This window comes from Dermacentor variabilis, chromosome 2 (genome assembly GCF_050947875.1).
Source record: "Dermacentor variabilis isolate Ectoservices chromosome 2, ASM5094787v1, whole genome shotgun sequence".
Lineage (NCBI taxonomy): Eukaryota > Metazoa > Arthropoda > Arachnida > Ixodida > Ixodidae > Dermacentor > Dermacentor variabilis.
The window spans coordinates 126,239,617-126,265,333 of NC_134569.1; the positions used below are offsets into that span (position 1 = coordinate 126,239,617).

The window sequence follows — 25,717 nt, forward strand, 5'->3', positions numbered from 1 at the left end:
TTTGTAGGCTATGCCGGACGTTTTTCTGAAGGAACTACTGCACTCAACATTTTATGTAATACTTAACTGCATGCATTAACTGCATAAATGCATTTTTCACACATAAATATTTTATTAACGAGATGTATGTCAAAATAAAGGATGTAAATTGCCAGAATCAAGGTTGTGGGATAAAATTGAACAAAGTATGTAAAGATACACTTTTATTCACTAAGAAAAAAATAACAAAAGTCATGAGGTATACATTATGTATTGCCATCTAATAGGCACTATCTCCAAAAAATTTAAATTTTTCGTTGAACAAACATTCGACTACAAGAATTTAACTGCAAGCACTACAGTTTGGCGTGCCAGGCTGCGGCCGCCGATGTTCCAGGCTGGTTTGCGTCGTTGTCACTCTCAAAGTCGGACAAAAAGGCAGCAACCTCGGATTCGCTGCTGCTTGATCCATCTATAATATCAGCCGCAGACACAGCGGAATCGCCAGATTGCGCTGTGTCTGGGTTTCCGGGAGTGGCGCGCGCACCACTCCCGGAGGTCGTCGTTTTTGCTTTCTACTTTGACGTTCCCAAAACTTCAGAACACATTAAAAAATTACTGTTTAGCAGGAAAAAAGTGAACTGCTTAGAAAACAAAAATATAGTTCATGTTCGATGGCACCGAGTGTCCGTGAGTGGTGCGGAAGGTCACGAAACTGGTGTTTTCAACCATCGATAGAGGGCTAACAATGCCCAATTGGTGCAGTAGGGAATGAGTTAAGTGAAGTATGTTTTCTCCCGTTTTCTATATGCCCCGCCTTCTGCCCTCACGTTTCTGCCGCCTTCCTCCCTCACGTGCAAGATATGGAGCTACGATCGTTGGCTGACCCTCGCAAGTCAGTTGTCGGCACGTGTCGGCATGGCAAAAGTCCGTTTTATACGCCCCATTTTTACAAAAATTGATGCTAAGTTCGTTCGCTGACGCCGATGGTCCGTTGTAGTGTGGTCTGTTAAAAGCGAACTTCGTTGCAATAATAAGATAGGTAGGACAAACTAAGGCTGAAATATGGTCCGTTATATCCGAAAGTCTGTGGTACACGGATCAGTTGTAATGAGCGTAGACTGTATCAAGCTGCACCAAATGTCCACTCATTAGTGCTGTACTGCTCCAAGGGTTCTAAAAAGGCCAATTTCTTTCTGCTGCAGTACTACTCCAGAAGGTTGGTGTAGCTGTCCCTAAACTGTTCCAGAACTGATTTTTTCCTGCTCCAGAAATATCTCCATATCCTAAACTGGCTGGACCACTACTTAAGATGAAGTGTGCCACATAAACCCTTTCATCGAAGGAGATGAAACCACTGCGCATGTGATGGCAGCGGACTGCAGGACTTATAGTCGGTATCCAGTAGTCATTTACGCTGCTTTGAAGATATACTTGGGGTGTTTGCATACGACCAGGAGTATGGGGGTGTGGTGGATTTAGCAAAATACGTCCCGAGGACCTTTTCATTGTAACTGTTGGAACTATCTAAACACCGATGATTCGGGACACTGCTACGAAGGCATGCACATTTCAAAGTGGTTCTGCAATCACAGGCTGTGTGTTCTGTTTCTGCAGGTGGAGCAGCTGCGAGCTAAGCTGCTTGCAGACGAGACAGCACAGTCATCGGCTGCCGAGGAAGCAGATGCGGTGCTTGCAGAGTTGCGCCAGCGGCAGCAGGCAGAGTACGAGCAGCTTCTTCCCCGCTTGGACCCCGACCTGCAACTCAAGCTGCAGGCCCTGGTGGCTCTGACACTGCGAATACACCAGGTGGAAAATGAGCGGGCCCTGTCCTCTGCACAGGTGAGCAGTGTACCACCATGATTGTGTGCGATTGCACCGCAGAGTTTCCTGCAAAAATTACCAAAGGGAACTCTGGCACTGGTGTCTATGGGTGCTACAAGCATGGCGGTTCTGCCAGCATGGGAATGATGGCCAGTACGTGGATTTGTCTAAACTTAGTCCTTCTGGCTTCAAACGGCTTTGTGACTTTGCAAACTGAGCATTTCCAACGAAATATTGCATTATAGGTGCAACAATTTGCAGCAGTTATGCAGGTTTGCAGAGTTGTTACCTTCTGCATTTAGCAAAATAACGTAGCTTCAGAATTTAGGCCAATGAAAACAGATAAGGCATACTAAATAAAATATAGTAATTAACGCCACGAGCACAATGATCAGACAAATCCATCTACTAATGATCATTCCCATGGTAACTGAAGTGACTGCAGTGCCAGAGCTCTCTCTAGTAAATTTAGTAGGAAACTTTATGGGCTGTACCATTTGTGTAGCATTACCGATACCCGAAACCTGCATGGCTGGTGCCACCTTGAAGGTGAAACAAAACCAGCACAAGAAATCAGACAAAGTCAAAAGCAGATAAAGACAGGGCAGCGCCTGTGTTTGTTTGACATTTTGTCTGTTTTGCTTCACATTCCAGTGGTTTTGAGCAGTCTGCAAACATTTTCGGAGCACTGAGCTCGAGAATAAAGAGAAATTTTGTTGCATCTGCTCTACCTAACATGGAATTCAGAAGTGCAATGTAATGGTCACACAACAAAGTACAGTCAAATCTTAGTAATCCGAAATTTTTAAATTCAAATGGGTGGATAATTTGAACTGCTCTGTCAGTCCTGGCAAAGTCCTATTTAGTATTTGAATAGAAAAAAGTACTACGAATTCTAAGTCCGTAAATGCACAATGGTTATTTTGAACAAAATTTCCAACTCTCAGGGACCATTTTTTAGACAAACCTTAACCAAAGGCCACTGTTTAATTCGTCGCTAGCTGCCATAATGTCGCAAGCTGTAAAAATTGCAAGGAAAGATGCACAGGAATTTGAGTACATTCAGGAGCAAGCACAGTGGCCCATGCCCTCCTCTCCCATCTGGCATAAAAGGAGCAGGAAGCTCCCAGCGCGTATTTGATCACGTTGCCACACGCTCATCTACACACACACCCCGCCCTCCTGGCCCTCACCCTTATCCTGGCACATGATCTCATTACCACGCGCTTTATCACATTACCGCACGCTCACTGTGCGCTACATGTGATCAAGCGCATGCTCCTAGCATGCGCTTGATCACATCATCTCCAACATTGGGCATGCAGACGTGCATCAAGCCACCGTCCTTCTTGGCTCACATTCGCATGTTCTCCCTAGCACCCACAGGAAACGGCACGTGAGGCGCAATCTTATGGCATACGAACTTTATACAGAACCTAGGCGTCTTCCAGCACAAATTGTCACGTGCTGATGGGGGAAAGATAAGGGCTCATTCACGCCGGCAATTGATAAACATCGCTCGACCAAGTTGGCTGCAAAGCGACAGATCGTAAGTAATCACAGATTGTCACTTTTCGAGAAAGCGATCATTTTGGGGCAGTCGCTCGCTGCTTGATTTTTCAGTTGCACAACCATAGTTGCAAAACTGCTGAACCAATCAAATGTGCAAAAACAGGATGTCTGTATAGTACACTGATGCTTATTTTACATGGTGATAGCATTGCGAGCAGACTTGAACACCATATTAAGAGGCATTACAGCACATCAACTGGCTGGTTGTACTTGATGATGTGAACATTGGCTTTTTTGAGCCGCCTTTTGGTCAACTGTCGCAATTGCTTGTGCGACCTCAAGTCGTCAGTTTGAATGAGCCCTAAAACTTTTTCAATGTGACCCCAGTGACAGTATTGGTATTGCACACTGGGTACTGCACAATTGATCGGGCTCTACAAGCTCCTCTTAAGTCGAACTTCGTTTTAGTGAAATAAATTTCTGGTCCCCTTGTAGTTCGAATTAACGAAATCCTACTGTATACTCTAAACATCACTTCTGGGGATGGCACGTTATCAGTGACAATGGGTGTCTCCTTGCAGATTTTATGCTCCCAGAATTTTACCTATTTAGGGTACCAGCCAGATTTGTTGCATGAACAGGGTCATGCTTGTCAGTTGAACTCATGGCAGAAAACTGGGCTAGTTGGATTTCTGATAACTGATGCATTTTCAGTGCTTCGGGAGAAACAGAAAAAGAACAGAGAGTAAAAGAGAACAGTGCAAGGACTACATCCCAGGACAATTGAAGACCAGTGTCCTTCCTGTCCTGTTCTCTTTTACTTTCCGATTTTTTTTCGCTTCTTCCAAAGCACTGGAAGTCCATTAGTTGCCTGCCAGTTAGTATCACCCATTGTGTAGTACCAGCTGCCACTGTGAGACCAGAGGACGCGGGGTGATTTCTTTTGTTCTGGTGCACTGTCACATAGCATAAAATTAAGCAAAATTTTGATTCCATTATCGAAGTCTGTGACAACATCATTTGGTAACCAGCTGAACCAGATCTCACAAAAATTCCCAGGCTCAAGCGTTCCCAGCCATATTGGACAGTACTCACCATATGAAGCATCATGGTATCACTGTGTTGCCACTTGCGTGATATCTCAGTACCTACAGAGGTCCCAGTCTCCATGGAATGTTCCACTAGCACGTACACCAGCATAGATTTTCACAGCATCAACACACGGCTTTATCTGATATGGTCATGAGCACGTTGGCCTGGCAACTTTTGCGACAGATAGTGAATAAAGCTTGACACTCTTGACTCTCACTGCACCTTGACAGAAAGTGTAGTTACATATGAATGACTAGAAAAACTTCTATTTGGTATTTCTTCGTCAGTTTTACATTATGTGATCCGGTTCACACGTTGCTGAGTATGCTCTCAGGTGAAGCCTTCCTCTTTTAGGTTATTTATTTGTTTGTTCTTGTTTTCTTCAAAATTTATGAGATACCAAATGAGTGTTATGGCTCCTTCATAAAAGTGAGCCTTACATGTGTAGGTATGGCACTTGCTGCAAGTGCCACCGTTACACTTTGTTTTCCCTGCTGCACAGGAGCACCTCACCAGTGAGAAGCAACGGTTGTGGGAAACGCTGAAAGCCTGCAGCCAGGTGCAAAGGGAAGCCCTGGAAGCTCGGTTGGAGCACGAGCAGAAGGCTGCCCTCAGGGACCAGTACCAGGCCCTGCTCAACGACACGGGACAAGCACAAGGCGCGGACAGCTCCGTCCGCCCAATCAGCCCTGCTGCTGCTGGAGACAACGCCGAGGTGCTGCAGCTCCCTCACATCATTGAGGAGCATCTGCAAAGCTCAACAGAGGTGCTTCTTGGTCTTCTAAAGGAGCGGATAGACAAGGACTTCTACACTGCCCTCAATGTGAGTCACGTACCTCCGTCTATTCCTGAGCATGTTTGGGTGAGGTTCACGCTAACATTTCCAGCACACTACTGTCTGTTTGTACTCCCTAGCCCTAGGAAGGAAGCTATGTTGGGTTGATCAACTCAACAGCACGGCGCCGACGGTCACTTGCAGCATTCGCATCAATGAAGAAGGTTTCTTTCCGAAAAGCTTATATAATAGACCAATAGATAGACACAAACTATCATTGTCACCATCATCATCAACCTGTTTTAAGTCAAATGCAGGACAAAGGCCTATTCAAAGATCTGCAGTTAGTCATGTCTGCCATCACCCATACCCACCCAATATATATTAAATAATGTTATCTCAGCAATTATTGCCCTGTGCATATGTGCAGTGCACAGTCAAACCTCGATTTTAGAAACATGGATATAAAGAATTATCTGATATAATGAAGCAAATACAAAATTTGGTTAGTCACATTTTATTTCAATGGTGTATTATCCTGCTATAACAAAACCGAAAGTGCGGTATTGAACATTATATTGTTACAGCAAAGCAGCTTTCTTTTTTCCCCACATGATTAAAAAGGATGTACTTTGGTTGTGAAATATACAGTAGAATCTCGTTAAATCAAACTCCAAGGGGGCCTGAAACTTATTCGAATAAAACAGAGTTTGAACTGGGGAGAACCCCTTCAAATATAGCGCCTGATCAGGTGTGCAGTACAGCGTCTAAACCAAAACTGTCACTGTGATCGCATTAAATATGACACCTTTCCTCCATCAGCACATGACGACATTTGCAGGAAAAAGCGTAGGTTCCGTGTAATGTCCCAGGCGCAATAAGGTAGCGCCTCTCGAGCTGTTTGGTGTGAATGTAAGAGAAAAGACGTGTGGGTGAGCTGAAAAGGGTGGTGGCTTGCTGTGCACCATTGTTCCATGTGCCCAATGTTGGAGATCGATCGAGCGTGGTCCAGGAGAGGGTCATAGGTGAGTGCGCGGTAATGTGATCAAGTGTGCGCTAGGTGAGAGGGTGGGTGGGGGGGGTGAGTGCACGCTGGAAGCTCCTTCCTGTTCCTTCTAAACCGGATGAGAAGGAAGGTTGTGGGTGTCTCTGCTTGCTCCGGTTCAAACTCGCCTCCCCGTGGGTCTTTCCTGGTCATTGTTACAGCTTGTGACATTACAGTAGCTAGCAACGCATCAAACCTTCTCCTTTACCTTAGGTTTGTCCGAAAAGCGATCCATGAGAGTCAGAAATCTTGTTGAAATTAATTGTTTCGTGGCTTTTGGAGTTTGAAATTGCGTGAGTTTTTCTCTATCCAAATACATAAGATTTTGCCGGGGCCAAGAGAACAGCTTGAATTATCCATCAATTTGAATTAAGAGATTTCCAATTATCGGGATTTCACTGTATCAATACCATCACCAACCGATCTTTTATACGCTTCGTATTTTGAACGTCTGCAATTATGCGGACTTCATGGCGGCACCGCCACCTACCCCTATATTCAAGTTAACGGCAACCTCAATTTTTAATGCCACACTGTGTGGTGCTTGATTTTTGGGGCACGATCCCTGCATGTGACGTTGCAAACATGGCGGCCATGAATAAGGTTGCGGCAACCTGGCACCGAACCACAACTTTGCTTGCAAACTCCCAGCAAAGTGGCAGTGATTAGTCCTTACGGCATAGGCCTAACCAGCTTCGTGTTTTAATGCGATGAAAAATTGCCTGTGGCCTGCAAAGTAACTGTTGAGAAACCCTAACGAAGAGCTCACTGTCAGTATGTTTGTACCTTTAGACATCACCGGCGATCGAGTGTGAGATCGCAGGCACAGGCAAGACTGATGGATCTAGTAGCAGAGTTGGGATCCATGTGCAGCACCCTCCATGTCTGGAAAGTTAGTCTGTGGTGGTACTCTGCATGAGCAAATTCAGATGGCTCATTCATGACGGGCATGCATGCTTTGGCCAGCCGGCTTGGCTTGGTTGGACTGTAGCCGGCAAGCCAACATGCCCACCCCGTGTCATCAGACTGATTGTGCAGTTGCACATTAAAGGAACACTAAAGTGATTTCGCCTGTATTAGTATATTACTCTTCTACAATACCAAAAAAAAGCACTCTTCTTATGAGCAGAGGCTTCGGTGGCGACGACGTCTTGAAATTCCTGCATCAACTCACCATGACGTCATGGATTTTAATGGCATCTGCCCCAGCCCATCTAAATATTTATCAATTAAATATTGACTGTATTGTATTCTAAAGAGACAAAGACTTGTCTTGTAGAATTTCAAGAACTTTCACTGAGCCACAGCAGCCCAAGTGCGAAAAGATACTTTGGAATCTGTGATGTCACATTGACGTACCAGCGCTGGAGCTTCTTCATGAAATTCAAAAAAATTTAGCTTTGGCCTTCATTTTTTCTTCTAATGATCAGCCTAGTAAATTCATGAAAATATAATTTTGAAAGAATACCTTATCCATCTAAAATGATTATATGTCTCACTTTAGCGCCTCTTTTAAGAACGGTGCATGACGCGATATGTAACTTATTATTCTGGTGCCACGTATTGGCACAGCAAGCTGCCAATGGGCCATCAAAATCTGTCAGAGGACCTTTGCTGGCTCATCAGAGGCATCACACTTGCATTTCTTTGGGAAGACCTGATTCCCTTTTTTTCTTTCGACATCTACCTGTAGCTATAATAAATGACAGGCTTCATTATAATTAATAAATATCTGACTTCACTACAGCGGACTCTTGTTGATACAATCTTCACAGGAACCAGAAAATAAAGCCTATCATCTGAAATAGTATTATCCAAAGCAAGAAGTATGGAAGTAGGCATACTCGGTGACAAACTCAGTAGCAAAGGTTCATATTATGTCAAGTAATCCTGCTTCGCATAATACGTTTTGCAGAGCAGCACCACTCAATGCCATACGAACCGCAGCAAAGTACTTTTATTCAGCAACATTAAAATAGATTGTCAGCTTATGGTGAACTTTCCTCTTTTCAATGACCACAAAGGAGTTCTGGTAGTCAAAAAAAAAGCAGCTGCATTTCCTCACTCAACTGGGCAGCGGTGCACCTCCAGTCGGTGTCCACAGTGCCCTGGGCAAGCCGTGTGCATTCTTATTCTTGCCCCAGTGTGGCTGGGGCTTACACTTTGTTTGTGGGTCATTGGATTGTTATTTAAGCTACTAGTACACTACTATATGAAACTATGGCTTTTAGAAACACCAGTAAAAGCCCACTTCTTCAGTCGTATTATCCAATTTCATGTAAACAAAGCAATTGCAATAACCACATAAAAACACATTGCTTCTGTGGGACGTTGGCCAGGAAAAGAAAAACAAACACAGTATCTGAAAAGCGTATGAAGTTTAATCGTATTAATGCGACTTCACTGTATATGCGACTTATAATAGGGTTGGTAATACCGATGAACAATTAATCGATTAATTGATGAAAAGTATCCTTTAAGACCATTGATCTTCATCGATGTCCACCTTTGATTTAGTCTACTTAATCGATTAGACATGTTTGATTAGGCATGTTCGAGTGATCATTTTCAAAAGTTTGGCAGCAGTGGCGCAAAAGTTTTAAAATCGTACTAGAATAGCGGTGCACGAGGAATGACTTTGCAGCTGTGGTATAGGGACTGTCGGCTGTTCTTCCGAAACCCAAGGGATGCTGGGCCGAGTACTTCCCCGCTCTTTCCCCACACTGCCCAAAACCGGATGCTTCAAATGCCCTAGCAATTCAAGGCATACTATAGCAACCCCGTCGATGATTGTCGTGTCACTCCCAGTCCACTAAAGACGTGTCACAGCATTCGCGCTGTTTCGGAGCATGTATTTGACATAGCGATGGAGTTTGTGTCGATTCCAACAAATTTGTAGCTTCTATACTATAATCTATTCTTGCATGCTGGTTGTGTGGCCATTCAAAGAAGGCGTCTGTTTCAGCCAAACATCTCAGCCATTTGACATTTCGTCACTCTGTGGAAAAGAGCAAAGGCTAAAAGGATGAATCCTTTTCTTGCAAATCCTTTTTTGATGCGAATATAAAGTAGTGTCCCTACAACACAAAGTCGGGTAATTCTTTTTTGGATAAAATGTGTGTCCCGACTAATGGGACAACTTTTAAATACTGGGGTTCTACGTGCCAAAATCACAATATATTTAGAAGACACACCGTGTTGGTGGGCTCCGTATTAATTTTGACCACCTAAGTTTGTTCAGCATGCACCCAACGCACAGTACATGGGTGCTCTTGCATTTGGCCCCATCAAAATGCAGCCACCGAGGCCTGGATTTGATCCCGCGCCATAGTGCCTAACAGTGCAACACCAATGCCACTATGGCACCACGGTGGGTAATGAAACAACTTTAAGTATTTTTCAAAAAAATTTAATATATTTCTTTTAAATTTTAAGGTTGGCGGGTGTGTCACTCCCACTCCTTGTCTCCACCCTTGTGCGTGCCCCTACCCCCTCCCCAAATAAAGGGAAAAAAAAGCTTTTTCTTTGTGCAATATCATGCAGTGTAGCTGTTTTCAAACGCCTTGCAACTTTATCAGGAGCCGGCAATCACATGCGACCTAGTCTTGCCACATCAGAAAGATTGGCGGCATTCGCTTTTATGGGGAACCTTATCTCTGTATTTCACGCCTTCCGTCGTTTTCAAAGCTACCTTTGCACCCGTCATATCGCTTGATACGAAGGCCACCGCAAAGAGAAGTAAACAGATTTCCTTATCTTGCACAAATCATGTCTGTGTCACCATCGGGTAACAGCTAACTTGCAGTAACGAAGGAAACTTTAGATAACATGGCAGGTCTTGAAATAGTTGGCTTCAGAACATGCAAAATTTGCACCTCGCTGTTGCCATAATGTGTGCGAAACAAGCGCTAGTGATTCAATTTGACTGCAGCAACAAATTGCGACACTGTTTTCCTATTTCGCGCTTATTGTTGGTTTTATTTTTGCATGCAGAAATAGTGTTGCGGCTACCGGAATCTCCGATCTGTCGTATTTACACTGATACCAAGTTGGCAGCGCTGCCTCAGCGAAAAGCCACGCTTGTGCGGTCATTGGTGCAATGGCAATGGCACCTCTCGAAGCCCGATTGTTTCTTTTTTTTTTTTCTGGATTTCGAAAACAGCAACTAGGAAAGTGCAAATTTCGTTGCCTATTTCTTTCTAATATTTCGCCATGACATAAAGAAAAGTCTTTGTAGGGGGGGGGGGGGGGGATGAGTGAATAGCAAGAAATCTGAAAATCTGAAGTTTGCCCATTTCATAGCCGCGTCCCCCCTTAATTTCACGATTTTTGTTACTATTTTTGCATGATCTGAATTTCAGGGGCTGCAAATTTTTTGTCGTCGCGAGATAGTCGTATCATCGAGCTTCTACAAGATTCAAGCGTAATCTTCACCCAAATCTGTCTCTGTTCGATATTTTTCTTTTTCGTGTCACATCACTGCCAGTATTTCACGAATATATCCCCTGCATCCTCTTACCTAAATTTAGGCTGCTGCAATGTACAAAGCTGCTTCTGACATTGACAAGTTCCAGATCTCAAATGCACTCTGGGCAGGAAAAAGGGTAAACAGGGTGGTGACAGGTACTGACACAGGCCAGCTTGGAGTTGTGTTTTTATCAAGGTGTAGTCTCAGACTGCCTGCATTGTACAAGTGCTTTTTTTGGCTCTTTTGGCCGTCTTCGTGGTAGGTCGGTCACGGTTGATGGAGGAACTCTGGGAAAAAAAAATTTTGTTCGCTCTCTCTCTCCCATTTTTTTTCATTGGCTCATTCAGACTATTCCCTTACATTGACAATTGTAATGGATGGTTTCTAAATTTCTTTTTCTTTTGTATCAAGTAGATTTTTGGTGTCTTGTTGGCAGCCAACTCTGCTGCACGTTGCTTTTCATAGCAGTCTCTGCCTGCAAATATCCTGCTGCGTGCAGGCACATGTTTTGTTCTCCTGTACTTACCTTCATCATTTAAATAAATTTTGCAAATGTACTACAACTGAAATCATAATCATGCTATTCAACTATACTGTTAGTACTGAAGGCCAATGATCTGTTAACACCTCCTCAGTTTTCTCTTGTTGATCTTCACGATGGTGTTGTCACACTTTGAAGTTCACGTGACAAATTCTATCACCCAGACACTGTAGACGATCTGCTTGTCTGCAATATCAGTTATTGCGATTTATTTTCCATCGAACATTGTGTGCCTTCTTGTTTCAAAAGTATGCAGTGCTGCAGCTGTTTGCACCACTTTAATTTGGAAATTTCCTAGATATGTTGAGCCATATTAGCAGGATACATTAACGTGGGTACTACAGCTCATCATAGATGGTGTTCAAAGCATGGGGGCCACGACATTTTCTTGTACCTGCAGTACACATAAGCGCAGCCTTCAACATCAGTTTCGTTACTCTGAGGAAGCCGTTGCTAAGGGATGCAATGTGGGCACTGCCAGTTCTAGAGCAAAAATTTTTTGCACTTTAATTTGTAGAAACTGTGCAGGGCCAGACGTTCATAATGAGACCAGTATAGCATTTAAGCATTCCTTGGTGCTGAAGCGAGTGTTTTATTCCAAAGGTCAATACATGTTCTCAGATCCATTTGACTAGGCAAGAGTGATCACAAGCCAGTGACTATACAAACATGCAGTGAGAGTGAAAAAAGGCTGACAAAAAAAGTGGCATATGCAAAAGCAGGGCTGATTAGCAACGTGTGTCATTGCGCTTCATGGTGAATTAACATTGTAATAAGCAGTGGCGCACTTTTCTCTTGTCTCTTACCGTTGGCCCTCTTCAAGTTTCATTATTCTGCACCAGCTGACACTTAGTGCAACCAGCTTAAAGTACCTTCTGTGTGACATGTAATATCTGTACAGGCAGTGATGGCCAAATTTGCTATTGGACTTTGGTGCTAAAGGTATCTCACTGGTGTCGCAGCTTGCACACATATCTCAGAGACCACACCATCCAGTTTGGCATGAGATGTGCTCATGCTGTATTCACTTTGAGGATTAATGAGAAATGTATGATGGCTATATGTGTGTCGAAACCTTCACATATGGAAGGCATTGACGTTTGGATTTTCACTTGCCTGATCAGTCCTCATCAAGCAAAAAAAAGCTGACTGGTTAATAAGTGGTTGAATGATTGAGCAGTATGCATTATTAGTGCAACTCCTAGTTGACTTTTTGCTGCAACAACCTTTTTTTTTGTTATTTGTTTATTTATTCTTGTGAGAAGCTATGCAGCCAGTCTTCTAGTGCAGTGCCTGCAGTGCTTGTTGGTGAATCCATCGTGAATTTGCTTTTAAAAATGTGCTAAGCGTGACTAGGGCAACAAAACGCAACGCAGTAACCACAAAAGTATCAAAACTAAACTTCACACACAACATGAACAATCGAAATAGTAATGTAAATATTTCTTAGCACCTGTGAGCAGAGTAGCCCCTTTGATTGTTCACATATGACTGGACAACACACACTTTGGATGAAAAATGGTCAGGAAATGTAGTCACAATTTGTGTGACTGGAACTGTTCTACTCGCCTAGTAATAGTCCTCATGCTTTTTTAAATGCACATAAAATTTGAGTTGCTATAAAATTTTATAAAATGGCACAAAAATACTGCTGAGCACAATTACAAAATCGTGTATATGGTATAAATTTCTGCAAGCTCTAACCTTATACGTGTTTCTCATAGTGAATGCCATTCTACCTGCACTTTGTTGACTGGAAGCTGTCCAGATGTCTTTTTTTTTTTCAAAAGTAGACATATCTATATACAACATGACAAGATGCAAAAATATGGTTCTTAACGTCTCGTAACTGCACCATACTTATATAGGTATGTATCTATATACACACATATATGTACAAAATCCTGTGAGTGTAAAACAACCTTGGGGACCAGATGCACCTTAAGCTTGTACCATGCCAAGAGCTCCGGAATTGTCTCATTCAAGCTATCTTGCTGGTACACTGGAACAAGGCACACAATAAAGAGCTGGCTTATTTAACATTAATATGCCATTTTCATCACACACATATTCACATTTATACCTCATCATTTCTTGACTAAATTCAGCATACCATGCTTACTTTGGACATTGAGCATATAGGGCATGGGTGCAGCTTATGTAAATACTCTGTCATGTATGTAAACCTCACAAACGTACTCATACCGTTTGTGTACACTTCATGTAACATCCAAAACAAATGTGCTGCCTTGTTTCACACAGCTAGTATTCCAGCAAATAAAACACCACTTGCATTTTGTGTTGTTGACAAGGATCTTTGGGTACTGCCTAGGAATGAATGAAAGGTGTGCTAGGCTATTTCCTTGTCCAAACCTTTGGCATTTCAGAGCTAGCCTGTAGCAGGCACTGCTGAAAGAAGCTTGTGTTCACGTATGACATGGTAGAACAGTATGCACACAAACGTGTGCAATCCAGTGTCGCTCACACTCAACTCATACTGTGGCGTGTCCACGCATTGCTCTCTGGCTGATGGTTGGGGAAAGGCCACCTGAAGTTTACTTGCACCATTCACTGAGGACTGAAGACGGTGGCTTATGGAAAGTGTTCCATCATCACTTCAACCGTGAAGTTTGGCGTTATCCACGATAGAGCCTCCTAGTATGTTGGGTGACACAGTCAGACTGGCGAATGTTGCTGCTGTGTCGGCAGGAGATGGCTCGCGAATCGTTCCTGAATTCCAGTAGCACCCGTCAACCGGTTATTGAAGAGGGTGTCTCTTGCGTCTTCCGGAAGTGACGTCTTACGTGCTCACACGCCCCTGGCGGGCGCCACCCTCCTCTTCCGCCTGAGGAAGCAGCACAACAGGCGGATGATGTGCACCGAGCCTTCGGCCACCACGGGGTCGCTGGACACGCTTCCCACGGGCAGCGCGACGCCCAGCACCACGGTGCAGAGCAGCGTCCACAGCGGAAGCACGTCGCGGAAGGATGGGCAGGAGCGGCCCCCGGTCGAGGACGTCGGCGGGAGCGAGATCATGTGGTAGAACATGACCCCGATCATGGGCAGCGTGCCCACGAGCAGCAGCACGAACCGGCACCACAGGGGCCCCAGGTCGACGCGGTTCAGGGACGAGCAGCCGCCCTCGCCGAAGAAGTCGTCATCGTCGTCGTCGTCGGCCCGGCGACACGCCGAGTCAGCCGCCGCGGCGATGGTGGGCAGCGGCTGCGGCGCCGCGGCGGCGCGGGACTTGCGCATCGCGGCCGCCGTCATGTCGACGAGAACGGCCAGGTCGACGACGACGTGAAGCGCGTAGAGCGCGCAGACGAACGTGGAGAAGGCCGACGACCACGGGTGCGGCAGGGCGCAGACGTCGGCGCCGCCTGCCGAGGCCGGCGCCTGCTGCTGCTGTCGCGGGCCTCCGGAGGGCCAGTCTGAGATCACGGTGACGGCCAGCAGCACCGTCTCGCACCAGGCGAACCCGCTGAGCAGCACGCAGAGGCCCCGGTTGCGCGCGTGGCCCGCGAACGCCCGGGGCCAGGTGTCGGCGACGCAGCGGTGCACCACGGGCGCCGTGACGTGCGCCACGTAGCCGACGAGCAGGGCGACGGACAGCGCCGACGGGATGGCGCCGCAGCCGGCGCGCCACCCGCCGCGGTCGTCGGGCATGCGGAGCGCGACCACGTGCCAGAGCAGCGCGGCGGCCGACAGCAGGCCGCAGAGCGAGAGCGCCAGGTGGTAGGCGCACTTCCAGGAGCGCCACACCAGGCAGAGGATGACCAGCGCCTGCGTCAGGTTGACGCCGAAGGCGAGCACGGCGGCCGCCGCCGACAGCACGACGAACGCGTCCGACTGGTTCACCGCGGCCGCGTAGCCGTGCAGGCGGCCCGCGGGGCACTCCTCCGAGGCGTCCATCGGCAAGAGACCGCGCGGGACTGTGTGTGTCGGGGGGAGGGATGGGGTTGGGGGACAGTGTCACAGGCTGAGATCCAGCACTGCCCTCACGAGTCGGTTTCCGTTTACGTGCATCAGCGCCCGAGCTAATAACTCAAGCACTTCAACGTTACAGCACGACTTTTGGTGCAGGGTGTTTCAGCGAACACTTTCAAATATCTTTAAAAGTTGCCTGTGGCAGTTATCACAGATCTAGTTCTTGAGCTGGTCTACGCGAAGCGGCGGACAATACCTGCACAACAACTTAAGATGCAAAATTGGCAAATTAATGAAAGTTCACTAATTAAATTACATTATGGCCCACATTGCAATTTACTAATTCTAGCCGTGGAGTTCACAAGGCGGATTCCCTTGGAACGAATTTTCAAGATGACACCAGTTTCGGGATATAAATTCCTGAACTTTGCGGAGAAATGCATTGGCGTTCCAGTTAATTTGTTAACAAAACGTCGTTTCATGCACTGAAGCACACAAGTAACTGGAACGCCAATGCATTTCTCCGCAAAGTTCGGGAATTTATGTCTCAAAACTGGTGTCGTCCTGAGAATTCGTTTCACGTGTATCCGCCTTGCGAAGTACACTGCTAGAATTTGTAAATCGCAATATGGGTCATAAGATAATTAGCTAAAAAGTGAATTAGTGAATTCTTGTTAATTAGTCGATTTTGCATTTCAGTTCTTTTTGAAAGTAGTGTCCGCCGCTTCGAGTAGACCGGCTCTTAAACTAGAATTGAGCTATCTGCCACGGGCAACCTCTAAAGCTTTTTGAAAGTGTTCGCTGAAACACGCTGTATATAAACGGCATGTGCCTGTAAAGTTAAACTGTGTTTGATGTCACCGTTCGACTTCACAAGCAGAAAAAAAAAAAAAAATAAGAGGTGACGATGCGTGAAAATAGGCAATACTGGTGAATCAACGGCGCTGTACACCATCGGCAAAGCTCAGCCGATATAACGTAAGGATTTTTTTTTTTTCTTTTCCTGTCGATTCTGTGCCTTTCGCATCGTCCACGGGTCACAAGAACCGCTCGATCACGGAGCACCGCCCCGACTACTGGCGAAGCGCGAGAAGAAATAGCGCTGAAATAGAATCGTTAACGGTTATCCCGGTCTATGGAGAACCGGGGGAACTTCCGCATTCACGCGCACGGAGCGCCGTGACGAGTTGAGCGCCACCGCATTCCGCATCGGTTGAGACTCAGCGGAGCGAATCGGTCGGCCAGCGAGAGAGGCCGGCAATTGTCTTTACGCCGTCGGAACCCCACCTCTTTGATAAACTGCGCGCACGCTGAGAGAAAAGAACGGGCGGAGCGCGCGCCCAGCTGCCTGGAATGCAGCGCAGCAACTCGGTAGCTGCGTTTTGCGGCGTGCGCGCGTGGTTCTGCAGGAAGCCGGCACATTATTTTTTCGGTCCCGTGACGGGAAGCGAAAACGAGGTCTTCCCGCGGCCCGTTTTTTTGAGGTCAGTGAAAATTTTAAAATGACTGAAATGAAGGGGGAAAAAAAAAGCGCAAAATTTGCTTCCGTGTCGAACAATCGCGCGTTTCTTTCGCCTTGCTGCGCTAAACCGTGCGGACTTCGTTTGTGTGATTTGCGAGTTTTAAGTGACACTGCGAGTGAACTTTGTCAGGAGTGCGTTTTGTTATCTGTCGCGATTTCAAACCGAGATTTGTTCACATATATGGTGACCGCGGACTAGGCGGCTTCACCGACCAGAGCTAGCGCTAAATTTCTTCCTCGCCCGTACGCCAACGGTAGGTGTGTATACTATATGCGGTACAAATTGAGCAACAGGGAAAGGCTATACTGGTTGGTACTCGTGTCGAAACATTCTTTTCCGCCGGAGATATTGAACACTTTACATATTGCATGTTCACCAGGTTCTTTACTTGTCCTGCCTGCTGAGTGTATACATTCATTCACGTGCTGCCTGCGGGAACGTTATCGCACATTTTTGCGGGCGCCGTGTACCCACCGGAGACGCGGCTATAGTCGAGTGCGCGCTCGAACAGCGTCGACCAAGCCACCACCTGTCCGCTTCGCAGAACTGGTTGCGAGATGGTGTGGCGCATTCTTTTCCGACCCGCCATCTATAATGCGAGCGCCAGGTGAAAATGCGCGCGATTGGCGGTCACGTGCCTTCTCTGACCGTGGCGATATTTAACTCGAAACGCGCGCGCGGGAACAAGGAGACCGGATGTGATGATCGCTATCGTTTCATCTGAGTAGTCTCTCTCTCTCTCTCTCTCTCTCTGGAATGCGCGACCGCGATTGGACGATTGGCCAGCTACGATCTCGTAGCGACCAGTCGTTGTCGTGCCGCTCCTAGGTGCCTATGCGCAACGTTATAGACCAACACCTCCAGACTAGTACTGAGTGCTTTGAGCATTGGCGTATACATCATATCAGGAGGCAGTGGGGCATACATGTCGAAATGAGTATGCGAGATTGCGCAATCGCTTTCCCTCTGTCCCTCAAAGTGCGTGCGCACATTAAACGAGCAGGCCTGAGACGAATCACGAGTTGGAAGACGACGAGCATTGCCTATTTTGGCTGCAATAGATATGTTAATAATGTCGTCCCCCGCACTGGACTATATTATTATTATTATTATTATTATTATTATTATTATTATTATTATTATTATTATTATTATGAAATCTTACACGTCGGGTACATGCGCGCATGGGAGGCACACTAAGCCTAACCAGACGTGAGCCGAGTTCATGGATGTGTCCGGAGAATTTTTTTTTTTTATTCGTTAGCAATTATTTTTTTGGCTTTGTAAATTTGCCGGCCTATGTACGCATTTACGTGTGCGTGCACCCTTTGAAAATTGAGCGTCACGCGCTGTGCACTCGAGGCGCACAGTTCGGACGTGTGGTGTGCACACTTTTTCCGTATGTAATTTCGGTCTGTGCAGCCGACCGGTCCGCCATCTTTCTTCTTTAACTTTCCGAAACCATTAGAGTGTTGTAATCTTAGGCGAACCGTAGTTTCCTCACTCGGCATCTGCAACGTTGGTGGCGCGCTCGGCCTCTTCGAGCACGAGCTGTTTCCGAGTGTGCGCATATAAAGAATATGCGCAACGCGTTTATATATGCGTATAGCATTTTGTTCATTGTGCACACATAAGCGTGCCATAAGCGAACACCGTGCGGCGTGGGTTCTTTTGGGCCGGTGCCTGCCGTGGGGACTTCCTTCGTTCACATCTGCATGGGCGTCTGTCCACCGCGTCGCCTTGCTCGGTCAGCGCGCCACGGACTGCAGTGCGACCTTATTGTTCCGGCTGGCCTGTTTGCCCGCGTCGTTTGTGTTGCTGTGGCACACGAGCATTAGAAAAACAAAAAAGGGAAGCAGCCACTTCTATAGCGCGCGCGCGCGCGCGCGTGTGTGTGTGTGTGTGTGTGTGTGTGTGTGTGTGTGTGTGTGTGTGTGTGTGTGCGCGCGCGTGCGTGTGTGTGTGTGTGTGAGAGAGAGAGAGAGAGAGAGAGACGAAGTTCAATGCGCCGACTCACAGCTTGATTTAAAGGAGAAAAAACACGCTATCAGTTTACACTGATAAAGTCTCCCTTCAAAACTCTATTTTCATTAGTATCGCGATATATGAAGCTCATTAGTAGGAGAAAAACATTGTTATCCACTTTTTCATTTTAAAGTTATCACCGATGTACTATAGCACCGGTACGTCAGTGGGACGTCACGCGGGTTTCAAGCTATTTTCTCGATCGTATATTTGGGCCATCTTTGTCTCAGCAAAAAATGTCTTAAACTTGCTAAGTGCAGTCTTTTTTAGAACACAATGTAATCCATCTTTACCGATAAAAAGTTAGCCACGGCCGATTGGACGCCGCCATAATTGACAGCACACTACCATGACGTCACGGCATCGTGGTACGAGAACTTAATTCGAGTCGCCACCCGTAATTCACTTTGGAGTCTTTTCTGACTTAGTGTTTATAAGAATGACTTTCTTTTCTATGTATTGTTGAGCGTGTAGTTTCATAATACAGGGCAACTTATTTTTCTCTTGGCTGGACCTTTAAAACCTAGCCCATTTTCTATTGTGACGTATACGTGGTACGAGACCTCGCGCCATGTATGCAAGCGCTCAAGGGGTGTAGTCCAAATGCAGACTCCGCTGCGGACTCTCTTATAATCGGGACAAATGCGGTGACAGCTCAATTGTATAAATACATGTAAAGGGGTAGGGAGGGGGGGGGTGCTGGTGGTGAGAACTTGAGGAGCCATAACCGTGTTGAGCATATACCAGAAGAAGCTAAAGCTGCTGCTACCAAGCTAAGCTAATGGTCCGCAGTGTGGCGGTCTCTCGAAGGCTAAGACTGCTCTTATCCCACGCGCGCCCCCGAGACGTCAAGCTGTGTAGCAATACCGCATTGACGCAATCTGCCCGCGCTTTCATTGTGCGGTGTGCGATGGCGGCGCAAACGAGTATTGCTGTTGGCGGCTGCGTCCATTAATACGAGTGCCTGCAGTATGAGCCCATTTCGCGATGTGGCTCAAAAGTTTGCGCGGTTTCTTGTCGTTTGAAGAAACCGAGCGTGTACATATATGGCGGGAGAACAGCGGACAACAACGCGGAGTGCAAGCTTCAGTGAAGTCTGGTGAGTTGCACCGTCAGTTTGAGTCCTTTGAGGCCCCGGGACCGTTTTCCTTCGGTCAACGCGAACAATAGTTGCATGGCTCGCATCGACGACTTTACGCTCTCTAATTAAGGACGACACCTGAATACTGCAGCACGTAGATGAATTGGTTGCTGCCGCTCAGAGTGTCTTTAGAAGCAAAGTACCCCCATAGAATTTAGCCCGTAAGGCGTCCTCTTCATTTGGTGTCTGTGATCGAGAAGGATCTTTTCCAGTGACAGGTACATCGCGTGGACGCATTGAGAAAAGCGCACCACGCGTGTAGTGCATATTCTGCATTCACGTATACGTGAATGCAGAATAGCTACTCGATATATGATGGCCTCGTAAAGCTCCTGAATTACGTATATTTGGTTACTTGATAAATCGCAGCCCTCACTCCTCGCTCCACACGCTCCCTCGAACAATCTTGCGCGGCGCGCGTATTTGAAAGGATGCGTGTGCCACAGCGCTACCAGAGAGCGAAGTACGAGCAGCATACGAGACGGAACCCCAAGGCACTGCATGCTTACGTGTGGCCTGATCGCCGCAAATTTGGGCATTCCCTTTCGAATGTGGCACGGCACGAATCCGATGTGGACTCGTGAAAGCACGCGACTTCCCCGATGCATCATCGCCTGGTTCGGGACACACCGAGCAGGCAGAGCGCATACCTTGCCGACACTGCAAGCGCGTGCGTACTCACCTCACCGCGTCAGAGTACTCCTCGGTGAACTTCTTTTTTCTCTGCCCAGTAGTGTACTCCTCGTACTGGTTGGTCCCTTGTCGCCGCTGGCGTCCCCCGGTGCTGCGCGTGACTCAGCGCGTGGGGCGCGCCGCCTCGTTTCGCAACGATCGATGAGTTCCCGATGCTGGAACCCCGTGGCTCGCGACTTGGGTCGTTGGCACGGCGAAGGCGGTTAAGGTGTTTTCCTCACAGCGTCACTATGCCTCCTTGCTGCCGTCTGGTTGAAACAACAAGCGCGCACCCGAGAGAAAGCGCGCCTATATCAACGGCTTTACCGGCCGCCCGCCCGCTTGCTGGTCCTCTGGCGGTTTCAGCGGCGGGGATCAGAGATGGGGCGGCGACGGGGGGTGATCGTGGGGCCAGAGAGAGAGAGAGGGAGTGCGGGGAAGGGGAGCCGAGGTGCTCTCGTCTGGTCCGTCGCTCGGAACGTCAACGCCGAACTTGCGCTGTTCGGCCCCGTCCCTCTTCCATCCTCCTCGCACTATAAACGCTCAGGAGCTTGCGAACCCTATCGTCCCTCCCGTCATCGTGCTTCGAGATGTGCGTTCGTGCTTGTGACACACGCTTGTGTGTGTGTTTTTAATCTATTCTCAGTTTCTTGTTTCTTTCGGCACTGCCTTCTCCCCGTCGATTCATCCTTTGACGTGCGCACTAGCCACTATACGCGCCTCCGACCCTACGCTACGTCGTTCATTCAAGACATGCTCGCCAGCCAACGTCGTTCTGACGTCGACCCCTCCTCTTTATCTTTCTGTGACCCGAGCCTTTGCTCTCCATTCTGAGCCGTTTGCGCTGATCAAGCCCAGTCATCGGGCCCTTCCTTGGCGGATTGAGCCTGTTCGACTTCCCCGTTCCTTTCTGCTTACTTCCACGACTCTCGTACGCTCGCGCTGTAGCGTGTTCCCCGCCCTTTATCACCTCCTTTCTCTCCCGGTCTTCCATTCTTCTATTGTTGACTCCACGTACGTTGGGGCGCCCGAACCTGAATTCGCCCTCGTGTAGGGGAACTTTTTTTTTTTGTTGTTTACTCGTAGCTTTTCAACTTTCTTGTTCATTCATCCATCTGTCCATTTTTTTATTCGCCCGTAGATTATGTGCGTTGCGATTTAAAAGGACGCGGCCGATCCCCGTGCGGTCGCGAATCCCGCGGAATTTCCGTTGCAGCGGCGTATAAATCTGCGGCGTGCGGTTCAACCTTGTTGAAATAGCCTGATACAGTCCGAAACCAAAGCGAAGTTTAAGAAGGGCTAGTTGCTGAGGGGCTACGCGACATTTTTAAAGCGAAAATGACCGCGAACTTGCGATTTCGCCGTGCTCCGAGGAGGCACATGACGTCACACCGCGTTCCTCGTCGTTGCGTTCGCCTCCGCTCGCTTCGCCAGCTGCGTCGCATGCCTGATACCATGTCGGAGGATTGAAAAGGAGAGTTCGCGTGCGCCGCAACCACAGTTGAGGCGGCAGTATGGACGGCGACAATCCTGATAAGCAGGAGGAGGCCTGGAATCGAATCGGAACGAGGTGAAGAGGAAACGAATCGCCCAGGAAACAGACGAACAGCGCGCCAAACGACTCGCTAAACGCCGCAACATAGCTAGACAACCCGACCATGCTACGTCTTAGCTTTCGCTGCGTATATCCTGGCATAGCCGAGCTAAGCCACTGCCAATTTTTTTTTTTTTTCGGCAGTGTGATGCCTTCCGAATTAAAGGAGCACAAGAGCGCTAGGATCAGGTTTTCTTTTTCTTTTTAATGCGACAAACTGAGGGCAATTACGAAGGGTTCGGTGAACGCCGAGCGATTGAGAGAAGGTCAGGAACGGTATAGCAGGAGGCCCCCCGAGACAGCGCACATACATTCCCACAAACACAGGTATAAGCACGCACACACGGATCAGCAACAGCGGCAAAAGCATCGAGCAGCAGCACCTGGCACGCGCGCACAGCGGCGCGTGGCAGCAGAGAGGCGGCCGGCCGCGACCGATGCGGACGAGCTGCGCAAGGAGGGCCCCGCTTGTCTGTGCTTCTTCGCCGCGGGGACGACGACGGTTCGTTGCGAGTCTCTCTCAGCGGGTCGTGTGCGTATCTCTGGTGCTGGGCTAGGGGAGTACAACACGGGGGAAGGGGGGGGGGGCGACAGCGGGCGCGTGGCTTCACGGTCGGACAACAACGCCCGCACGCTGTCTTTCGCATCCCCCCCCTCCCTTCGCCCCACCCTCCCGTCTCTCGACGCTGGTTGAGGGGCAGATGGTGTGCCGCGACCGTTTGGCTTGCGCCGTGCTTCGGGTTTTGGCGACGGCGTCTCGATCAGACATTAAAGAGAAGGAAAAAAAAGGGGGGGGGGGGAGGCAGCCACAAAGACTGCCGCACGCGCGCGCGTGCGTGCATCTGCCCCCTTTCTTTCCCTCTCAAAACCGCGCGCGCGCGCGTCTGGCTTTCGGAAAGCGACGAAAAGTTGAGGGGAAAGGGGAGCGTTGGAGGAGTTGAGAGAGAGTCGCAAGCCGCGTTCGGTAGAGAAACGACCGCCTGCCTGTCTCGTAAGCCACCTTTCATTACACCTCCCTTTCCCTTTCGCCATTTTGGTTTGCTCGTTTAGTTTTGTTTTGGTATAATTCGCAGGTGATGTGTGGTTGCGATGATAAGCCGGGGAGCCCCTCCCCCATTCCACACGACGTATTGCCTGCAAGTTCGATCGTGCGCCTATCTTTTCCATCGTATCGTTTTGACTACCTGAAGTCCACCGACCGCTGGTATTGCGCTCTGCTATATGTTTCTTTTTGCTCTCTTGGCGGATTACACAGTGCGCCTGTGTGAGACGCAAGCTCTGGGTAGATGCCTGCAGTGTGGGGCATCCTGCATTTTCCGGAGCGCTTTGTAGCAGCCTCATTTCGGCACTTTCGTGATTCGTTTGCACATTTCGCTCCCATTTATTGCACCATTCGTTAAATCGCGTGTTGTACGTCTTTAGTCACTCGGGCATTCCCCTTTAAAAAGATGTGTAACTCTTTTGTTTCATAAATGATGCTGTCTACGTGCAGTGGTGTGTTAATATGCAACTGTTACATATTCTGACTGTTTAAATTGACTGTGCTGCACTTTCTAAGCTTCCTATTAACTTTGGTTAAATGTTTTATGTTTATGGCATGACACTGGAATTATCCAGTGACATTTTACTTTTTATCAACGTTATGGTCAAGAGTAAGGCAGAAAAATTTCAAACATCTTTTATGACAGATTATAATCATGCACAAATGTTGTGGTTTGGATCATCATTGTTTCGATCAACCCTCAGAAAACATATTTCCTTAAAAAATATCTGAGAACAAGTCATTTTTTTTTTTTGTTACAGCTTTGTTGAGCTGAATTATCTGATGTCCACAGTCGCATAGCCAGAAATTTATTTCCGGGAGGGTTCTTCGCCTACAACTGCCACTCCTCCCTTCTCCTTCATCTCTCTCTCTCTCTCTCTCTCTCTCTCTCTCTCTCTCTCTCTCTCTCCATATATATATATATATATGTGTGTGTGTGTGTGTGTGGAGGTTGTACACCATGCAAAGACAAACTCCTACCATGTTTTTGCATTGCTAAAACGACACTTTGTTTAACTTTTGATAAAAGTTTTTCATTGATAAGGCATGCAGGTACTTTGTATCAAATTATGCTATCATCCTTATGCTACTTTTAAAAATAATGAAAAAGAAACAAATTTCGTTTACTGATTGACACATTTATATAATGGCCTAGCTGGTGACCTAGCTGGTACATGACTTGGAAAAAGGAACAGTGCTAAAAACGGGGCCAAACAAAAGCAAGACAGTGCACTATCGTGTGATTTCTTGTTTGCAGGCCAGACTTGTAGCCTATGTAACAGTAGAGATCACCATTGTTTTCCCCAGATCTTCTAGTGAGTGGTATGGCCAAGGCTACTTAAAGAAGAGGGTGGGCACTATTTTGCAAGTCACCTATCACTCAGTCGCGCTTTCGGCACAGTGGGCATACTGTGTTATTCTAGATTTAAAAATACAGGAACAAAGCTTTGCGCTAGTACTTCGATAGTATCATAGGATGCAAGTTCCACACATTTTCTGGGACATGCTGTCCAACTTGTTTGAAGAGATGTTTGGCAGTAACTTGCAATTATGGTATTGTAGTCATCACGTGACGCATATTGTTATTTGGTCACACTCAGGAACTGGTGAGGGAGACCGTCCGAAGCAGGGCTGCTTCCTGTTTGGAAGCTTTTGTGAAAATTACGGCATCCGTGGTTCACCGTAAAATAAGGGCCAGTAGCTCCAAGAGTTTTGAAAGCGTCATGTCTCCTGGTACCTGTCTGTTATGAAAATTGCCTAAATGTTTAGTTAGGCTGGGCTCTCCACAGCAAGCACACGTGTTACGACGGGGTAGGTGAGCCTCAGCTAGGCGACTGGCCACGGCCATCTAGTGTTGAGCAATCAGGCAGTGACGAGGTGCTCTTCCTTTGTCCATAATTATCCGCCAACTTCATTTTTGACACTGTTTATGTGCCCCCCTCCTTGTATCCATCACCCCACTCTCCATATTAAATTTCCTTTCCGTTAGTCCCTTTCACACTCTTCAGCATTCACCGCGTTGTTGTGCGTCACAGCAGCCACTAACGTGTCTATATTTCTGTTTCTGCATGGACTTCAAGGCCATTCGCCTACCTGCCCCTCCACCTCTTTGTTGTGGCGGTTTCTCAGCATTCTGGAGATATTTCTTGCTTGTCCAGTTTTTTTGCTCTGTTTTCATTCTGAACAGCTTGTATAAGCTAGCCTAATGCAAGCTCTTCTCAAGTTAATTAACATAATTAAAGTTGCTTAAGGTTAGCTACTTATCCTAAACTTATAAGTAGGTTAGCTACTTATCCTAAACTTATAAGTAGGTTAGCTACTTATCCTAAACAAGCAAGTCTCATTATTTTTGGAATGCTTTTCTTCCACATGGCGTGGTCGACGATTCGGTCAAGTACGAGAAATGAGAAGCTCTTCGACTACACGGAGGCCTGTTGAGGAGCAACAATAGCCCCAAGTTTTATGCAGAAGCTCATCCCATCTTTATCTGTATGTGAAATATTTAGCACTGATCCCCTCTCAGCAGTTATGGTTAACACGATTCTGAATGAGGTAG

The 25,717-nt window shown here is 47.3% G+C and overlaps 2 protein-coding genes across 11 annotated transcripts in view; one reads left to right on the top strand and one right to left on the bottom strand.

The window, feature by feature from the left end:
* The window catches only part of LOC142572662 (uncharacterized), a 300,880-nt gene that overhangs the window by 200,284 nt on the left and 74,879 nt on the right, over window positions 1-25,717 (top strand). For all 10 annotated transcript variants that reach the window (XM_075681936.1, XM_075681938.1, XM_075681945.1 and 7 more), the window contains 2 exons: window positions 1,597-1,821; window positions 4,910-5,230. In XM_075681936.1, the coding sequence (XP_075538051.1) occupies window positions 1,597-1,821; window positions 4,910-5,230 (546 nt within the window). The remainder of the gene's footprint in view (window positions 1-1,596; window positions 1,822-4,909; window positions 5,231-25,717) is intronic.
* Window positions 11,811-15,166, bottom strand: LOC142572661 (uncharacterized). Its single transcript, XM_075681935.1, has one exon. It carries the CDS (start codon window positions 15,146-15,148, stop codon window positions 14,045-14,047), a length of 1,104 nt encoding a protein of 367 aa, XP_075538050.1. The 5' UTR covers window positions 15,149-15,166; the 3' UTR covers window positions 11,811-14,044.